Raw genomic sequence first — 18955 nt, forward strand, 5'->3', positions numbered from 1 at the left:
ATCAGCTAAAGGACTAAAAAGAATTAAGTGTCTAAAATACAACCCATTTATTTCTGGAAACCTCAGGTCTACTGTACAGCACGTTTGGAAGCAGATTTTTTTTTTGCTCTGACATTTGCCTACTTAGAATCCTGCTGAACTGCACTTTGTTTCATTTAGAAATACCTGTTGTTGGTTCAATGGAGAAGTAGGGCTGGCCTTGTAGTAAACTGTACAAGAGACGAGCATTATTGCCACTTGAAGGATCATCAGCATCATTTGCTGTCACCTGGATGACTAATGTTCCTGAAGAAAATATGAATAGTAACAAGAAATTAAGACTGCGGTCTTATCGAACAATGAATTCAGTTCTATACGGCATTTTCTCTTTAGCAAGCAAGGTGAAGACATACAATGAAAACCTAGCCCTCCTTGTTCAGAATTACAAAACTGATATCATTCTGCATAGACAAGAGAATATAATCTCATACAAAAGAGCCCTAATTCATATATGTATATATACATATATATATATATATATGTGTGTGTGTGTGTGTGTGTGTATAGCTTAGATCTTTGTTTAAAATTCTATATTGTATATAGAATTCATATATACACACACACATATATATATGAATTCTATATACAATATAGAATTTTAAACAAATATCTAAGCTATAATGAAATATAATTATTTAACAATCCATTACAATGTCCATTTCATGATCTTTCAAAAGTGTGTTATATCATTAGTGGAAGAATCAAAAGGAAATTGGAAGCAGTTTACTTTAAAAATCACTCTGTGAACTGTGACTCAAAGTCACAGAATGTTGATAAAATGTGAATAAAATTGAAATGAGCTTGCAATAGTATCAAGTTGAGGATGGGCACAAATATCTTCCTTATTTAATTCCCTTCTATAACACACTTACGTTGAAGAATTCTTTTTTTTTTTTTTTTTTGTATAGTACAAAGCAAAACCCTGTCACATATTGATGACATAAAATGTTCCTTTTTGAAATTCAATAACATTAACAATCAGTAAAACACAATGAGAAGTATCTGTACGTTGAAACTTAATGCTTAAATTAAACATCTTCCTTTAAAAGTATTGAGCTTTTTAATCATCTTTATGTAAAGTTGGGATAGCATTATAGGTCTTGTTGAAAATCTGCATTTATGGAAACATCATGTTCTGGATCAGTAAGAATGGCAACATGAATATCACAGAATCAAATAGTCTATGCGATTTCCTGTACTACCAACATCATTCACGTTTCCGTTACAATCTTGTTTTGTAAACCGAGACATGCTAATGGGAAGCCCTTCTACTTGTCACTAATAAAGTTGTTGAAACTTTTACCGTGGCCCTCAAATGTATGTAGTATTTGCTCTTTCGTCGTAGTATTTTATTAGCCATTTAGCACTTGCTTTATACTGCACAACCACTCAAAATGTAAACACCTTAGGTTCAAGTGTTTTACAATACGTTCCCTTCCATTGCCATGACATGGATGGACCTTAAGGGCATCATGCTAAGCAAGATAAGGCAGACAGAGAAAGACAAAGATATCACTTATATGTGGAATCTAGAAAAGCTGAGCTCTAGAAACAAAGGGTAAATTGCTGACTCACAGAGGCTGGGAGACCTGGATGAATGGTGATCAAAGCCAACAAAGTTGCCGTTAGGAAATGAATAAGGTCTGGAGAGCAAGTGCGCACCATGGTGACTCTAGGCCACCATATTGTATTGTATGCTTTAAAGTTCCTAAAAGACTTGACCTTAAATGATCTTCCCCGCCCACACCCACAGAAGGATATGATGTGTTGAAGATGCTATCAATGCTACCTAGTTGCTGCTTTTTCAATGACATCACAATTCATTAAATACAGGTTAAACCACTTTAAACCTTCTTAGATATTTTCTAAAAGGTTTTCTAAAAAAAAAAAGTCAAAAGAGAGGGGTGCCTGGGTGGCTCAGGTGGTTGAGCAGCTGACTTTGGCTCAGGTCATGATCTTAGGGTTGGTTCATGAGTTCGAGCCCCACATGGGCTCCCTGCTGTCAGCCCTGAGACTGCTTCAGATCCTTTGTCCTCCCCCTACCTCTGCCCCTCCTCTGCTAGTGCTCACCCTCTCAAAAATAAATAAAACATTAAAAAAATATAAAGTCAAAACAGAGAAGCTTACATATTTTCCTAATCAGAAATTTAAATACTGCAGAAATCTTCACTAAATAGTCAAGTAACATAAACTGTAATAATAAATAAATGTCAGAGTAGTCAAGAAATTAAAAAAAATTGATATGTTTTATATATATATGTTTTCCATTTATGTTTTCCTTGTCAAAAATTTGTAAGAGAACACTTGTGTACATTCACTTGCAGTTAGGAATTAGCCATACACAAAATTTAAGCAAAATATCACTATAAGACCACTAACGTGTCCTTCAGTGAAAAAAATCAAAATTGTTCCAAAGTCCCCCTGTCCCCTCCTCCTTCTGTTACCAGTTAAATATAGGTAAAGGGACACTGGGTGATTGAAACAAATAGCTTTTCAGTTTCTACTCATTCTTATACAAACATGTATAACTCTTCCTTTATCTGTCAGTAATCATAGAGCTGCATTACTCACATTTGAAATCAAAATGAATAGCACCAAGATGCCCTTTTCGCATAGAGCAGCCTTGCCAGGCTTACATAATCACTGCTTTTATGACATGCTTATTGTTTACTGCAAGAATCGTTCTGGTCAGTTTTATGAAGACTGTGGCTCCAGTCTCCCGGCCATCCCGTTTCTCAACAACAACCCACCCATCACTATAAATTGAAGTTGATTCTAAAATATTATGGGGACTATTCTAGATAAGAACATAGTTCAGAGAGACCCAAGTCAGCATGCTTATGGAACTGTTTTAGAATGTTTATTTTCTTTTTTAAATTTTTTTTAACGTTTATTTATTTTTGAGACAGAGAGAGACAGAGCATGAATGGGGGAGGGTCAGAGAGAGAGGGAGACACAGAATCTGAAACAGGCTCCAGGCTCTGAGCTGTCAGCACAGAACCCGACGCGGGGCTCGAACTCACGGACCGCGAGGTCATGACCTGAGCCGAAGTCGGACGCTTAACCGACTGAGCCACCCAGGCACCCCTAGAATGTTTATTTTCATAGGAGAAGGCATTTGGAATTTTTCATTACAAAAATTCAAGGATGTTTTAACATTAGAAAATGAACCTATATAATTTGTGGCATTAAAGGCTTAACAAAGAAAAACATAAGACAAAAATTCTCATTAGATACATAAAACACATCTGAAAATATCCCAGTTCCATTTGCAATAAAAATTCAGGGAATTACGAGAAAAAGACACCTTCTTAAGTCTGATGGAGGGCATTTTTAAACTTTGACAGCAATCATATTTACCTGTGAAATGTGAAAACTTTTCCTTCTGAGGTAGTTAAAAAGCAAGAAGTTTATTATCACGCTATTTTGGGCAGCATTGTAGGAAAGCTCCTAGACAATGAAATGAGGCAATGCCATGCATACAGAAATGAATGATTAAAAATGATGACAGGGGCGCCTGGGTGGCTCAGTCAGTTAAACATTCCACTTTGGCTTAGGTCATGATCTCGCAGTTGGTGAGTTCGAGCCCCGTGTCAGGCTCTGAGCTGTCAGCTCAGAGCCTGGAGCCTGCTTCCAGTTCTGTGTCTCCCTCCCTCTCTGCCTCACACCGCATGCACTCTGTCTCTCTCTGTCTCTCAAAAATGAAAAAAAAAAACAAAAAACAAACAACTAAAACATTAAAAAAATGTTTTAGTGATTCAAAAACAATTTTTGTTTGAAAATCAAGCAGAATATACATATAAAAACTTTAGAGAATATTAAATCATTACATTAGGAAGGTCATAGGAACACAACAAGGTACACAAAAGTCCATTTTTATTTTTACCAGAAATATATATCTCTAAAATAGTTCAATTAAATACCTAATATATATAAGAAAGAAATATACTCAGGAATAACTAAACAAAAGTTGTTAAAGACCTCAACAAAGAAAGTAAAGAGACATTAATGATCAAACATGGACCAAAATACTGGGTTTATGAAATGACCATCTAGAAATACCAACAGACAGATCCATAGTGTAAATGCTATCCTAATCAAAATCTTAGCAAGTTGTCTTACTGGATAAATTAAAAATCTGACTTGAAATATACATGGAAATGCAAAGGATTAAGCAAGACAGACATCTCTGATAAGGAACATCTGGAAGACATGTACTAACAGGGAGCAGGGCTTATGACCTAACTATGGCGATAAAGACAATAGAACATTAGCCCCTGGAGGAACAAAAGAGGACAAAACTGACTAGAGGTTCAGAAACAAAATCATACACATATGGAGAGCTCACTCATGCAAGGATGGCACAGGTGAGCACTGGAGAACCATTTCAATAAATGCTACAGGGTGCCCTGGGTATCTGCGTCCATTTATACATCCATCCATCAGTCATCTCTCTTTTGATCTAGAATTTGACACTTGCTTTACACCATTCACAAAAATCAGCTTAAAATAAATTCTAGATATAAAGGTGAGAAGTATATAACAAAAATAGAGTAATGAAACTTCCATAAAGATAGCAATTATTTTGCATAACATCAGGGAAAGAAGAAAACAAAAGCCAGCATTTCTTGATTAGGATAAGGTGATTGATAACCTGATATTTGTCTCAAGGCACAAATTCTTTATGTCTTTAGACATACCCATTGACGCCTTTCTCCCAGCCTGCACAGGCTGCGCTTATCCTACCGAAATGGAATTCAGTAGAATATTATTGTTAACAGCGCATTCATTATTCATCAGTGCGAGAAGCGTGGTACATGCCCTACGTATGAACCAACCTGTTTAGCGTCTCCATTCCTTTCATCAACATTTTACTGTGCTCTCACTAAAACCTGACAAAGTCAGTTTAACTACACTAATGGATCAAAAATTAAAGTTTCTCGGGGCACCTGGGTGGCTCAGTCGGTTAATTCCGACTTCGGCTCAAGTCATGATCTTGAAGTGCGTGGGTTTGTGCCCCGCATCGGTCTCTGTGCTGACAGCTCAGAGCCTGGAGCCTACTTCAGATTCTGTGTCTGCCTCTCTCTCTCTGCCCCCTCCCTACTTGTTCTCGGTCTCTCTTCCTTTGGAAAACACAGAAACATTAAAAAAATTTAATTAAAGCTTCTTTAAAGTATATCTTAGTAATAAAGTTATTTCTAAAGGACAACTGATATATATATGTACATTAATGAAAAATGCTTTATACAGATTATTTTCACATTAAATATATCACCAGATAGATATTCTTCACATGTATTTGCATTATTTAATCAGCCTCTTGGCTTAATTGTGTTTTTATGAACAGTGTCCCGGGTTATCACCAGCCGCCTTTCAGATTTAATCATGTCTTAAAAGGAGACACTTTACTCACTAGCCACATGCTTCGGACACTACTTGTCACACCCCATGTTAAGAGGTACAAGCACAAAGTCGATGTCTCCCAAATTCACTCTGGCTTATTATAATGCACCTACTAATAATAATAAAAGAAAAAAACATTCTGGGCCAAGTGCTTTCTGGACAAAATGCCAGGGAAAACAACAACAACAACAACAACAACAACAACAACAACAACAAAACAGGATTAAGCAGAGTTGTCCTGGGTAAAATTGGAGATCTGGTCACTGTTATTTTCACAAACTCCTCCAGATCTTCCTAGCTGTAGTCTGAAACCGGCCCCTGAACAAGGAGGACAGGAGGAGACCAAACATGACACATGCCACTCCAGATTGGCAGGTGGTAGTTGTATTGAGCAAGAGAACTCATTCCTGAGGCTTGTTTTGGGTGTCCTCAAGATGAGTAGTTTTTTCGACCTGCCCACCAAGTCTTGAAAGTCATAAAGGCTTTTAGTCGGTCATATATAGCTTCAGTCCTATGTAATATCCAGACAGTGACAACACCGCATTTCTATCTCAAAGCTGGATTCCTGGGGTAGCTTCTGGGAGAGGAAAACACTAGTGGAAGTCACATTTCAAGGACAGGGGAGGGGCTTAGGAGCCTCCGATCTCCCATGTCCGGCATGCAGGTCAAATGGCAGACACATCCTCTCAGTGACCTCCCTCAACTGTCCACAACCTCACGACTGATTCTTACAATCTTATACACTCCCCTCTTCCATAGCGTGTCCTCAGCCATCAGCAAGGGGCTTCTCTAGCATGGAGGTGGCTCATTTGGCATCTCTGGCTGCACCGAAGGCAGGTGATACAGGCACATTCAAGAAAAACACTGATTAAGACAATAATTCCCAAATAAGTGACAGCTCTTACCACCAAGAATCCCATGACCTGAACCATTGATTTACTAAGTCCTCTGAGCTGGGGTCAGCACACTTATATCTTCATGTGATTTAATGCATATGGCACATTCACAAGAGTCATCAGGCATGAGCACCTAACATTTGTTTGAATAATGGCACAGGTGCCTCCTTGCGAGGCTGTAAGTGTTCACGGCTGTTTTACTGTGGGGGGCGGTGGGTGGGAAGCTTTTATCATCAGAGACATTTTAGTATTCAATAAGGGCAGACTCTTCTGGCTATCATTCAAGGCTTGCTGGGTAAATTTAGTAGGGGCTTCTATGTGTCATGACGTCCTTGAGGCCAACGGAAGGAACAAAAAAGGCAGCCAAATGATTGTACTAGGGGGGAAACAATGTGCCCACCTGGCCTTGAGAATGAGGTTGGCAGCTTTAGGAAGCTGACCTGGCTGTGCATACCTCATGTTAGCCGCGGGGGGAGGTAAGGAGATGAGTTGGTGGTGGGATATGCAAGCTCAGGACCCTAACCTTTCCCTTTCTTTTAATGGTGTGTGTTCCATTCCAGGGATATTCTGTTTCAATAGGTCCGGCTTGCAGCAGGACAATGGTATCCCAGTGAGGAGTGAATCGTTTCCTTCAACCAGAGGGGTGGAGTAATTTACCCATCCTGGTGAGACATCTCATGGCAAATTCCAGTAAACAACTCTTTCCTTAGGCATGATGGGGTTTGGTGTTCTCAGAAGCACAGCATGTTAATTCAAGGTGAGAACTGGGGCAATGGCGATGTCCCCTGACTTCCATACCTTTAAGGTACAGGGCATTGGCTGCCTTAGCTGGATCCCCCAGTCTGGCATACGGCGCAACAGACCCTACTGATGGGTCATTCAAATCTATTAAAGTCTGGGTCATGACTTTAGTCTACTTGGCCAAGGTAGTTTTATTTGTTAGTAGTTTCATCTGCTGCTTTATATTTCAATTTTTTCTTCTCACCAACTGTTTCTTGTGCACTACAAGGGAGATGGAACCTCCATTCAATATCATGTCCTTTTGCTCAGTCTTGCATATCATGACCTTTGAAAGGTGGCCCTTCATCATTATCTATTCATACACAATGCTCAGTTTCTCTAATCTCCTGGCTCACACAGTGACCAGGGAAATCTTGGGTTAAGCCAGATGCAGTTTCCATAGAAAATCAGGCATGTTTAAAATCCTCACTCTTTAAAGCTATTTTTTGCAAAAGGACTTTATGAAAAATTTAACACAATATTTGACTTTACCCATTTTCTCAGCAATACTATATTACAAAAATATACTATTACATAGGTAACACAGGATGTAAACTTGTACTAAATTCTTGAGAGGAAAATCATAGTTTAGTAGTCTAAACCGTGGGAACTGGAAATATACTTCAGTTTGCCAATATACTTCATTTGCTGTGACACAAGTTACAAAATTATGGTGAGATAATGGCATATTAACATAAGACAAAATATTTATTGTATGTGAGAACCTACATAGAAATGACACTTTGTATTTATTCATAAGTGCTAAAACTTACAAGTCTATATAAAATTTTTGAAGGTCAAAGGCATTATTGACAGCATGAATACGATTTCTTGACATGTTAGACTTACTCTCCCATCAAGAGTAAAACCTAATGTAAGAATAGTATAATTCCATCAATATTGATTTATGTGGAATTCAGTATTAAGCAGAGGTATTACAGAGGACTGAATGATTCTCATTCAAAAGTTTAGTTTAATATTAGTAACAAAACTTTATTAGATGATATCTCATATTTCACACTGAATACTTTATCTTCTTTATAGAGATTATGGGAGCTATCCATAAAAATGTAAAAGAGTGATAAATTTTGATATGCAGGCTAATTGAGATATCATGTAGGCAGTAGAAAAGACAGCAACTTGTGACAAGGACATTTTATATACAAAGTTTCCATTTATTCTAGAATACTCAATAAACAGTGTGCCCTAGTTAAATATATGTTTGAATGCCAAGATTTGAACTGGTAGATTTCAAAATGACTCATTTATTTTAGTGTGTAATTTTTGTGTGTTAAGTTCAGTGGTAAAAATATTAAACAGACTTTTCTTAGAATGAAGATATAAATTGTCTAATAGGAAAGCTATTTTTACATGCAGTTCTAGTACGAGTACACTTTGATTACTCTGAAGCAAATTTACTGAGAGGATGTTGAATTGCATAATGGCCAATCTTAAAGAAGACCAAAGTAAGTAGATAATATTTTGACCTACATTCTGATTCTGTGATTTTTGTGACATTAAAACAGATAAGACACTAGATAACTTAGTAAAATCATAATGTTCAGAATTCAAATTCATGATAGAAATAATGTTCAAATCGTGGATGTGCTCACTGTTTCACACTGGGAAGTTATTTTATTAGTATGAGGATCATTATTTATTTACAGGGACTGATTGGCCCATCCCTCTTATGTTTATATTTGAGATGCAATTACTTTTACAATCTAGAACCTCCAAGTGAAACTCAAAAAACAGATATTTTCCCACTTGTCACCTTAAATGTGAAAAATACTCTTCAAATATTTTTTTTTTTTCATTTTCCTGTCTACAAGAACCTGAAAGTTAGGTCATTCTTATTATTCTTGTGTTGTATTTTTGACACCTCTACTTTTCATAATGTTAGAAAATTTAAGTCAAATAAATAAACTGTGTTTAAGAAAGCAAACAATATGTTCAGAGAGCATACAAAGAGTAATCCATCCCAATATCAATCACATTCAAACTCACATGTCCAAAGATATAAATTTCATACAGTTTAATTTTCAAATTCGATATATTTTAAGAAATCAGGGTGTTTGTGTTTCTGAGAATTCTCTGCTACATGTTGAAATTTATTATTGTAATTTATGAGGTCAAGGAGTAAAATTATCTAAATTGAATTCAACCACTTTTTTTTATAGTGGGTAGCATACTTATGTCATTTTGATGGTAAATGTTAATAAAGTGAATTTCTTTTTCTACAAGCTTTATTGAGATATAATTGACATACAACATTGTGTCATTATGGCATACAATGTGATGATCGATATACGCAAATATATTGAGAAATGATTATCACAATAAAGTGAGTTAATACCTCCATAACTACAATTTTACTTTCTTGCGGTGAGAATAGTTAAGACCTAATGTCTTGGTAACCTTCCAATATGTAATACTGTAATGTTACAGTTTGGCCAACGCTTCCTCATTTTCCCAAGTCCTAGACCCAGCAATCATCATTCTACTCTGTTTGTACAAGTTGAAATTTTTTAAAAAAGTGTACATATAAGTGAAATTATATAGTATTTGTCTTTCTCTCTTTTGCTTATTTCACTTAGCTTAATGCCCTCAAGGTCCATCCATGTTGTCACCAATTGAAATATTTCATGTTTTTTATGATTGAATAATATAGCATTGTGTGTATATCTCTCTCTCTCTTTTTTTATATATATGTATGTGTGTATATATATACCGTATCTTCCTTATCTATTCATCCATGATGAACACTTACTTAAGTTGTTTCCATGTCTTGTCTATTGTAAATAATGCTGGAATGCACAGGGAGGTGTAGATATCTCTTTGAGACAGTGATTCCATTTCCTCTGATACATACCCAGAAGTGAGTTGGCTGGATTATATGGTAGTTTTATGTTTAATTTTTATAAACCTCCATACTCTTTTCTATAGTGGTTGCACCAATTACCATTCTCACTAACAGCGCTCAGTTTCTCTTTTCTCTCTGAATTCTTTCCAACACTTATTTGTCCTTTTGACCATAGCCATTCTAGCAGGTGTGAGGTAATATCTTCTTGTGGTTTTGATTTGCATTTCCCTGAACTGATTAGTGATATTGAGCATCTTTTCATGTACCTGTTGGCCATATGTATTGTTCTTTGGAGAAATGTCTATCCATACCTTCTGCTCATTTTTAATTGGATTATTTTGGGGGGTTGCTATTGAGTTGTATGGGGTCCTTCTATATTTTGGATATTAACCTCTTAACTGATAGATGGTGTAGAAATATTTTCTGCCATTCTGGAAGTATCCTCCTTAACTTGATGATTGTTTCTTTGTGCAGAAGCCTTTTTTTGTTTGATGCAGTCCAATTTGCTTATTTTTCCTTTTATTGCTTCTATTTTTGGTATCATATCCAAAAAATCATTGCCAAGACCAATGTCAACGTTTTTTCTTATGCTTTCGTGTCCAATCTTTAGTCCTTAAGTTCATTTTTATGAGTAGTATAAGGGTCCAATTTCATTCTTTTGCATGTGAATATCCAGTTTTCCCAACACTAACACTATTTGTTGAAATGACCATTGTTTTTCCCCACTGAGTATACTTAGGTACAGAGTATTGCTCTGGCCAGGACCTCCAGTACTATGTCAAAAAAAGTAGGGTGGGCATCTTTGTCTTTTTCCTGATCTTAGAGGAAAATATTTCAGTGTTTCAATATTGAGTATGATTTTCACTGGGGTTTTGTCATATGTGGCTTTTATTATGCTCAGGTATGCCCTTTCTGTAACTGATTTACTGAGAGCCTTTCTCAGCCTGAAAAAATGTTGAATTTTGTCAAGTGTTTTTTTGGCATCTGTTGAGAGGATTATATGATCTTTATACTTTATTCTACTAAGCTAGTATATCATATTTGATTTGCTGTTGTTGAACCATCCTTGCATCCCAGAGATAAATCCCACTTCATCTTTATATCATCTTTATATCATCTTTTTAATGTGTTGTTGAATTGGGCTGGCTAGAATTTTGTTGACAATTTTTGCATCAATGTTCACCTGAGATACTGACAGGTAGTTTTCCTGTGGTGCCCTTATCTGGTTTTTGTCTCAGAGCAATGCCACCCTTGTAAAATGAGTTTGGGAGTGTTCCCTCCTCTTCAAGTTTTTGGAAGAGTTTGAGAAGGATTGGTATTAATTATTGTTTAAAATGTTTGGTAGAACTTACCAGTGAAGCCAACTTATGGTGGACTTATGTTTGTTGGAATGTTTTTAGTTACGGATCCAGTCTTACTAATAATCTGCTCTGGTTTTTTTTTTTCTTGTTTTTTTTTTCCTTTGGCAAGAGAGTGGGAATGAGTAGGGTAGGGGCAGAGAGAGAGAGAGAGAGAGAGAGAGAGAGAGAGAGAGAGAGAGAATCTTAAGTAGGCTCCACAACCAGTGCAGAGCCCAACATAAGGTTTGATCCCACAATCATCAGATCATGACCTGAGCCAAAATCAAGAGCTTGATGCTTAACCTGGAGCCACCCAGGTGCCCCTGATTTTCTATTTCTTATGATTCTGTCTTGGTAGGTTGTATGTTTCTAGGAATTCTGCACTAAGAAATTTCAAAATGGAGTCATCACTATCCGAAGGCTATCTGCAGCACTTTTGATCGTTGTGTGCCTCAACTCACACCCACAGAGTCTCCTTGGATTTTATATCTACCAATATCCTCTGTTCATCTTCCAAACCTCATCTACTCACTTCTGTAGCATTTTCACCTATCCATGTACTCATTCTTTTACTCAATCACCCCAAACTTAAGGTACTGTGGGACTCTTAGCCTATTAGATCTTGTATTTTTTGTGTGGAAGAAGGATAATAATTTTATAATTCCAGACCGACAAGTAGAAAAACAATGTTTTTTTTTTTCTTAATTCTACTTGGTAGTTCTAGTTTTGAGAGTAATTGCATTTCCAATAGAAATGTAATCGGTAAAAGTCCACTGTTACTTGTGAATAAATATGTGTTTAATAAGCAACAAGTAGTTTGTAGTTTTCTTGGTTCTCCCTTATGATGACAATGCTCAAATGTAGATTCCTTTCAGTGCTTCACCAAAAAAATTCAAAGTACAGATTCAAATATAATAATTGGTAAATGACTATAATACAATACTAAATAGTTAAGACAACAGATAATAAAATGTTTGCACCTGTTGCTTTGTAAAGAATGAAATAGGTGAGTAGGGAATTTGGAAGCAAGATCAAAACTCAAGAACCTATAAAATGGCAATGATATGGAAAGAATATGAAGAACTAAGTATAGGTTCAGGTAAAATAATTTATATTATTCATTATTTAAGCATTGAGATTGAGAAAAACAGAAAAAAATCGCATATACTTCTAAGTGGTTTCTTCAAGGCAAAGTTGATAATTACAGGAATGCTTCAGAGGGAAACCATCTACACAACAGTTGACACGACAATGGGGATATTCCTCTCTCTCCATAGTAGATGACATTTCTGATAACAGTTGACTATTGTTCTCTTTGTCCCTTCCTCCCACAGAAAGGAATAAAAAGTGCTCATTGATTTTAGTATGATTCCATACCGGGTCTGAACCCTGACTGGCACTCTCACAGGATATACTGAGTTACACAGATGAACTAAGTTAATAGGCACATTAACCTTGAATTGCAAAGCAAAGAGATATGCACTAGCCAAGTACCATATAGAACAAACCAAAGTTTTGTGATCTCTGTTGAATCAACCAGCCTCGTGGCTACACTTGATGTCATGATGCAAATACTGTATGCACACACTGCAATCTCTTTGTAGGCCAACTCTACAAACTGGCCTTTTTGTACCTTCTGTTCTGTACCTAAAAATCCACCCCTTTGCTCTCAATTACTGCCTTTGTCTCATACTTAATGGATAGAAAAAATCACTTATGAACTGGTTTGATATCAACCAAAGTGTTAACCTATTGAAATCTGTCTCCTCTATTATTGCCCTGGATTCCATGGATCTTTCCTTTCCCAAGAATAGTTTTCCAGGAGCTCCTGGGTAGCTCAGTCCATTAAGCATCTGACTCTTGATTTTGGCTCAGGTCACAATCTCATGGTTCATGGGATAGAGCCCTGCATCAGACATTGTGCTGACAGCACAGGTGGATTCTCTCTCTCACTCTCTTTCTGCTCTCTCTCTCTCTCTCAAAATAAAAAAAATAAACATGAAAAAAAAGAGAATAGGTTACCAGCAGTTAAAGCCCCCTTATTTTTCTTCAAAAATACTCTTCTTTGGATCATTCCCTATAGTATATCACTGTGATGTTAAATTTTCCATCTTAATAAATGATTAAATAATGATAAGTAACAACAACAAAATCCTCTTTATCTTTATCTCCTTCTACCTAGTGCCTCACATCTCTATTTTTTCCCTGTGGCATAACATCTTTTAAAGTTGGCTAAATTCGCTGTAACTTCCTCTTCTCCATTCATTCACGCAATAGAATAATCTTCAGAATATTGCAGCTGCATCAATTCAACCAAAATCACTAGGAGCCTCGTACTTGCCAAATCAAAAGTCACTACAGTCAGTACACTTTATTGATTTTATTTAACAGAGTTGGAGGATCTCTTCCTTTGTAACACCTCTTTTCATGTCTTTCTTTGTCCTATATCACTGACCAATCTCATTCATTCTAATTTCCCAGTCAACCCCCTTTTTAATCAGCTCACCTAGTATGCTTTTCTCTTCTCTACCTACGTTCTCTGCCAAGGGGATCTCATCCATCGTCATGCTTACAGACTCGCTCTATCAATCACTCCCATATTGATATAGGCGATTCTTATCCTACCGCAATGTGAATCTTTTTCTAGAATATGGCATGAGTGTATTCTTTGTAATCCACTTCAAATATCATTTTCTAAAAGTCCCACCTTCTCCAGTCAATTAATCATCATCATATTTCACTCATAATTAACACTTTCATAATGGAAAGCATCAAGGGTCACCTTATTTAAAATAGTTATTGTTCGCTGTGTTAGAAGTAAGATATAGGTTTCATACTAGCAATTACTTCCAAAATTACATTTCACAAAATTTGCTAGTAAATGTTAGGTCCATAATGTATGCTGTTTAAAAAAAAAAAAAAAAGTAGGAGGAGGAGGAGGAGGGGGAGGGGAGAAATGAAATGTTTCACTGCCTGGCTACCAAACGCAATATTCATGTGTCATTTACGTCTAATAATAATTGGTCTTGATACATATTCACAGCTAAATTTGTTTATGTTGTAAAGACCTATGTTCTGAATGCACGTAGAAAGAAATCTTTAAATTGCTTCCCGGACTGTTAAAAAACAAAGAATCAAGAAAATATACAGTAGAATATACACTTTTAGAATTGTTGGCTAATCAATCAGATGGTTAGGTAAAGCAGTTTTAAAGCATGTTAGTATAATTTAAAATGACCATTATTGAATAGAATTTATCACACTTAAGAAAATTTTATGAACTTAATTTTACTATATATTGTGCTGCTAACATTTTCTGAATGAATGAATGAATGAGTGGACAAACTTTGCACAGCCACACCATATTCCCCTCTATTAGAAAGACATTTCTGATTTTCAGTGCAGTCAGTTCTTATATCTTATGGAAACCACTTGCTTCTACAGGCATTATATTGAAGATATTTATAAAAATAACAGTAGGTATGAAAGGAACTTTGAAAATAAATACAGTTGCACAGAGGCGTTCGACCCCTTGTTTTGTTTTTAGTCTTTATGTTCCATGACTTTGAAGCATATAGTACTTTTGTCTTATAAATTGGATTCTATGATTTATACGTGCATATCTTTCCAGATGGCCGTGCATGCTTTTTTCAGAGACAAAATTATATCTTGTTTTGGAAAATACCTTCTTGTAATGGAGAAACTAGTAAGTGAATAAGCTAAAGAATTTTATAAATCACTAAAAACCACATACTTAACCCTTTTCTTCTATTGCCTTGAAGACTGAGATATTTTAACAAGACAACTAATGTATTAAAATACAGTACCGTTGTTTACAAAATTTAAATGATAGTCTAATTTTTAAAATTATTTGACTTAACATGTTTGTAGAAGGAAGTATGAGTGTTGAACTTTAACTAATTCACTTCCAAAACATTAGCTCAAAAATTTCAATCGGCTGTAATTGTTAACATATCTTTGATGTAAATTAATATGCAATACCTTCTGGAGACATCTCTGGTACAATGGCCTCATAAGGTTCATCTAGGAATTTTGGTTCATTGTCATTGATATCCGAAACTCTGATGACAAACTCAGACTCAGGTTCCACAGCCCTTCCAGTAGTGCTGTCTATTACCTGGGCTCTTAGAGTGTAGAGGGATCGTTCCTCTCTATCAAGCTTCTGGACGGCAAAAATGTCACCTGTTCTCTCATCAATGACAAAAATACTTCCAGCTCCAGCTCCCAAAAGCTTGTACTGGAAAGAGTTGTTTCCATTGTCTAAATCAGATCTTAGCTGCAAGTGCAAAGAGGGATAATTTAGTTTCCAGACATATTTAAATGGACAAATCAATTTTAATGATTTCATTTTCCTGTCTGTTCATTTTCCCCCATGTTAATAACCCCATGTAATTCCCAAAGGATATTAAATCAGGTGAAATATTAATTTTAAGATTAAATTGTGTCATCAAGCAGAGGAGTCTGATATTTCAGTATAAGTAACTGTACAAATCTTATTACTCTAAATAGATTATTCTAATTAGAAACTAATAATTGAAAAACAAAGTGCCTTTCATAAATGATGCACACCAAAGTTGGTGGCTCATGTTTACTCTATGATTACATTCTGAGTCACCAAAACCACGCTCTCAAATATTTGCATTAGTTGGGACCTAGAGACTGATAGGCAGATAATAGTCTAGATGAACAGTGGTATTCTATCTCTAGGTTAAAAACATGTAGGAAATACGAAAATATTACCAAGAAAATAAGGGAGCGTGTTGGGAAGGTAATGATAGCTGAGCCATCCATTTTGGCATTTATAACATGCTATAAAATGTACAGATCGTTTTCTATATGATTTCCCAATTTATCCTCATAGTATCATGAGATAAAAACTATTGACATTATCATTTCTACAGAGAAAGAGAGACTGAAAAATTTTTAAACATTCACAGAGTCATGGTTTTGTATAAGTTTATGATTTAGGCAACAGGTCTGTCTGACCCCAAGAGCTTCTCCTGCAAACCACTAGGTAAAATGGTCTTTTATGGCTTGAGTTTTGCCAAATTAGATCTAACTCTTTCTTCCCAACACGTTCTATTCAATTGTCAAATATGTCTTTTCTTCTTGGACGCTAATTGTTTTTATGTTTAAAAGCAAAATGAATTTGTTCATTCATAATGTTAATGGACTTCTGAATTTGATATATAAAAACAAGGGTTATTATGATATAGGCAACACTGATTGCTTGTTCATATCTAAATTACCATTACATAAAGAGAAGTATGCCATCATCCTGAAATTATTGTGAATCCCTGGTTTTCTTGATTCATCATTTACAAATAAGCCCTTCTTTAAAGAGCTTCCTGAAAATTTACAAAGCTAACCAAGAAACACAATCTTAAACAAATTCATAACTTTTCTGATAGTTCAAGGTACAATGGACTAATTAATATTTTTCTACGTGATTGTGTGGAATACCTGAAGGTAGCTACAACAATTAATTTTAATAATGTGTTGAATAACACAGCTATTCAATGAAAGAAACAGATTGGGAATAATAATAATAATGCTATAATAAAAGAGCTATAGCTTTTTTAATGTGATGGTTCTTCACTACTCATAAGATAAAAAGGAAGTCTCCATGACTTACTAATAAGAGATTAAGGGAAACAGTGTCCTTTCCAATAATTATATCAAAGGAAAGTTATGTATGTCCTATGTTTTTCAGGTATCATTTTAATATAATTTGAAAATATGATTCAATATTAGGATGATGATAAGTCAAATTTAGTAATGAGTAAATGTATTCCAAGTATCTGCACAGTATAATTTTCATAGATCAGTGAGTTTGGTCTTTTCATGGACCCATTTTAAGTAAGAAAATAAAAATTAAAAAAAATATGTATATATATTTACTTAAATATACATGAATATATATTAAGTATCTGCCTTTTAAGGTCACAAAATTCGTAAGTTAAAGACATTTCAATTTCATGAATTCTAGTGTCATGATATTTTCTTCCTTTTTAATTTTTTAAATGTTTTTATTTATTTTTTATACAGAGAGACAGAGTGTGAGCAGGGGAGGGGCAGAGAGAGAAGGAGACACAGAATCTGAAGTAGCTCCAGGCTCCGAGCTGTCAGCACAGAGCCTGACATGGGGCTTGAACCTGCAAAGGGGGAGATCATGACTTGAGCCGAAGTGGGACGCTCAACCGACTGAGCCACCCAGGCGCCCCTCCAGTGTCATGATGTTTTCTATATTTCTATTCAAAACTACTTTTTTCAATCAGGCAATTACCATTGATTTGGCAAATCAGTATGCCTTTACATTTTTACTTAATTGTGCTTTCCAAACCTAATCTCTGTTAACAAATAGTGCAAAAAGAAAGTCATCTTGGACACATCAGCTACATTTAATTTTCACCAGCTCTTTAATGACAACACCTAGGTATTCATTATTACTCTCTTTTAAAGCAGTTACCTGTGTGTTACTTAAGTCGAATGACAGTGTTTCAAGGCAAAACATCCGTTAGAATATTTTCACAAGTATTTTTATAGAATGAAAAAATAGGCAAAACCAACCACCACGTGAATGGAACAGGAGATGTGCCGGGAGCACCGGGAGCACAAAAACACAAACTAGAAAATGTGACAGTTAGCCAGGTAGGTAGTCTCTGCTCTGACTGTACTGAGGCACTTCCCTGCAGAGTCTCATTCACTAAAAGTTCCCCGTCTGTGTGATTCTGTCACCCCACTCATTGATGACAGAGCATATGGTACTCCGTGGACTCCACCGCAAATGCGACTAGAGACTCAGTTTAACCAGCAGACACTTAACTGCGGACCTCGTTTGTGCCATCCTGCCTGTGATTTACCTGGAGTCATCTTAGAGAATAAAGAGATGAGAAATCTGACTCACAGCAGGAACACATACATGCACAAACGTTTGAAATCTGTTTGCATAAGATCCCAATCTAAGCCTTTGGTGGAGTACACACATACACATTCGCCGGAGGTGATAGACGAACTCCTCTGGAATCTGGACATCGTGCTAACACTGAAGCTTTCCTGAAAGGGCCAGGGAAAGGGAGTTCATGAATTTTGAGTGCTTCACCCTTTGGGCCCAATTAAATTTTAGTGCCAGTTAATTAGTGGTTAAACTTATTTCAGTTCATTCATCTAGAGAAAGATCCTTAGAAAAAGGACACGGTATTGTAATTACCTCTGTTTAAAGAATATTGAATGATAATAAAAACCAAAAACATAAATAGGGAACATTCTATCTCATTAGGAAATTTAAATATATATATATCTTAAAGATATATACATATATCCTACAAGAAAGTAAAAATAATTATTCTTCATACCTCATAATCAAATGAAGTGTGTATGCTCTTGAAGCTACTTAACTGTAAAAGGGCTTGGTATTAATCTGCTTCATGAAAAATTAATGATGGGTAAATCAACACCTACTGAGCATAATAGAAACTCAGGCTAAATACTGTTGGTAAACGTTATTATTCTCAGTGTGGTTGCTTTGATCCATTACCAAAAATAACACCATCACATTTCCAGATGTTGATAAATGAGGGCTCTATTTTCATATGGGAGACAAAAGTGAAATT

At 35.8% G+C, this 18955-nt stretch overlaps 1 protein-coding gene across 3 annotated transcripts in view; it reads right to left on the reverse strand.

Moving 5' to 3' along the window:
* CDH19 (cadherin 19) overlaps positions 1-18955 on the reverse strand; it is a 104077-nt gene that overhangs the window by 56906 nt on the left and 28216 nt on the right. For all 3 annotated transcript variants that reach the window (XM_045457103.1, XM_045457102.1, XM_045457104.1), the window contains exons 3-4: positions 15324-15618; positions 166-285 (exon numbers count right to left, since the gene is read on the reverse strand). In XM_045457103.1, the coding sequence (XP_045313059.1) occupies positions 166-285; positions 15324-15618 (415 nt within the window). The remainder of the gene's footprint in view (positions 1-165; positions 286-15323; positions 15619-18955) is intronic.

Source organism: Leopardus geoffroyi, chromosome D3 (genome assembly GCF_018350155.1).
Source record: "Leopardus geoffroyi isolate Oge1 chromosome D3, O.geoffroyi_Oge1_pat1.0, whole genome shotgun sequence".
Taxonomy (NCBI): Eukaryota; Metazoa; Chordata; class Mammalia; order Carnivora; family Felidae; genus Leopardus; species Leopardus geoffroyi.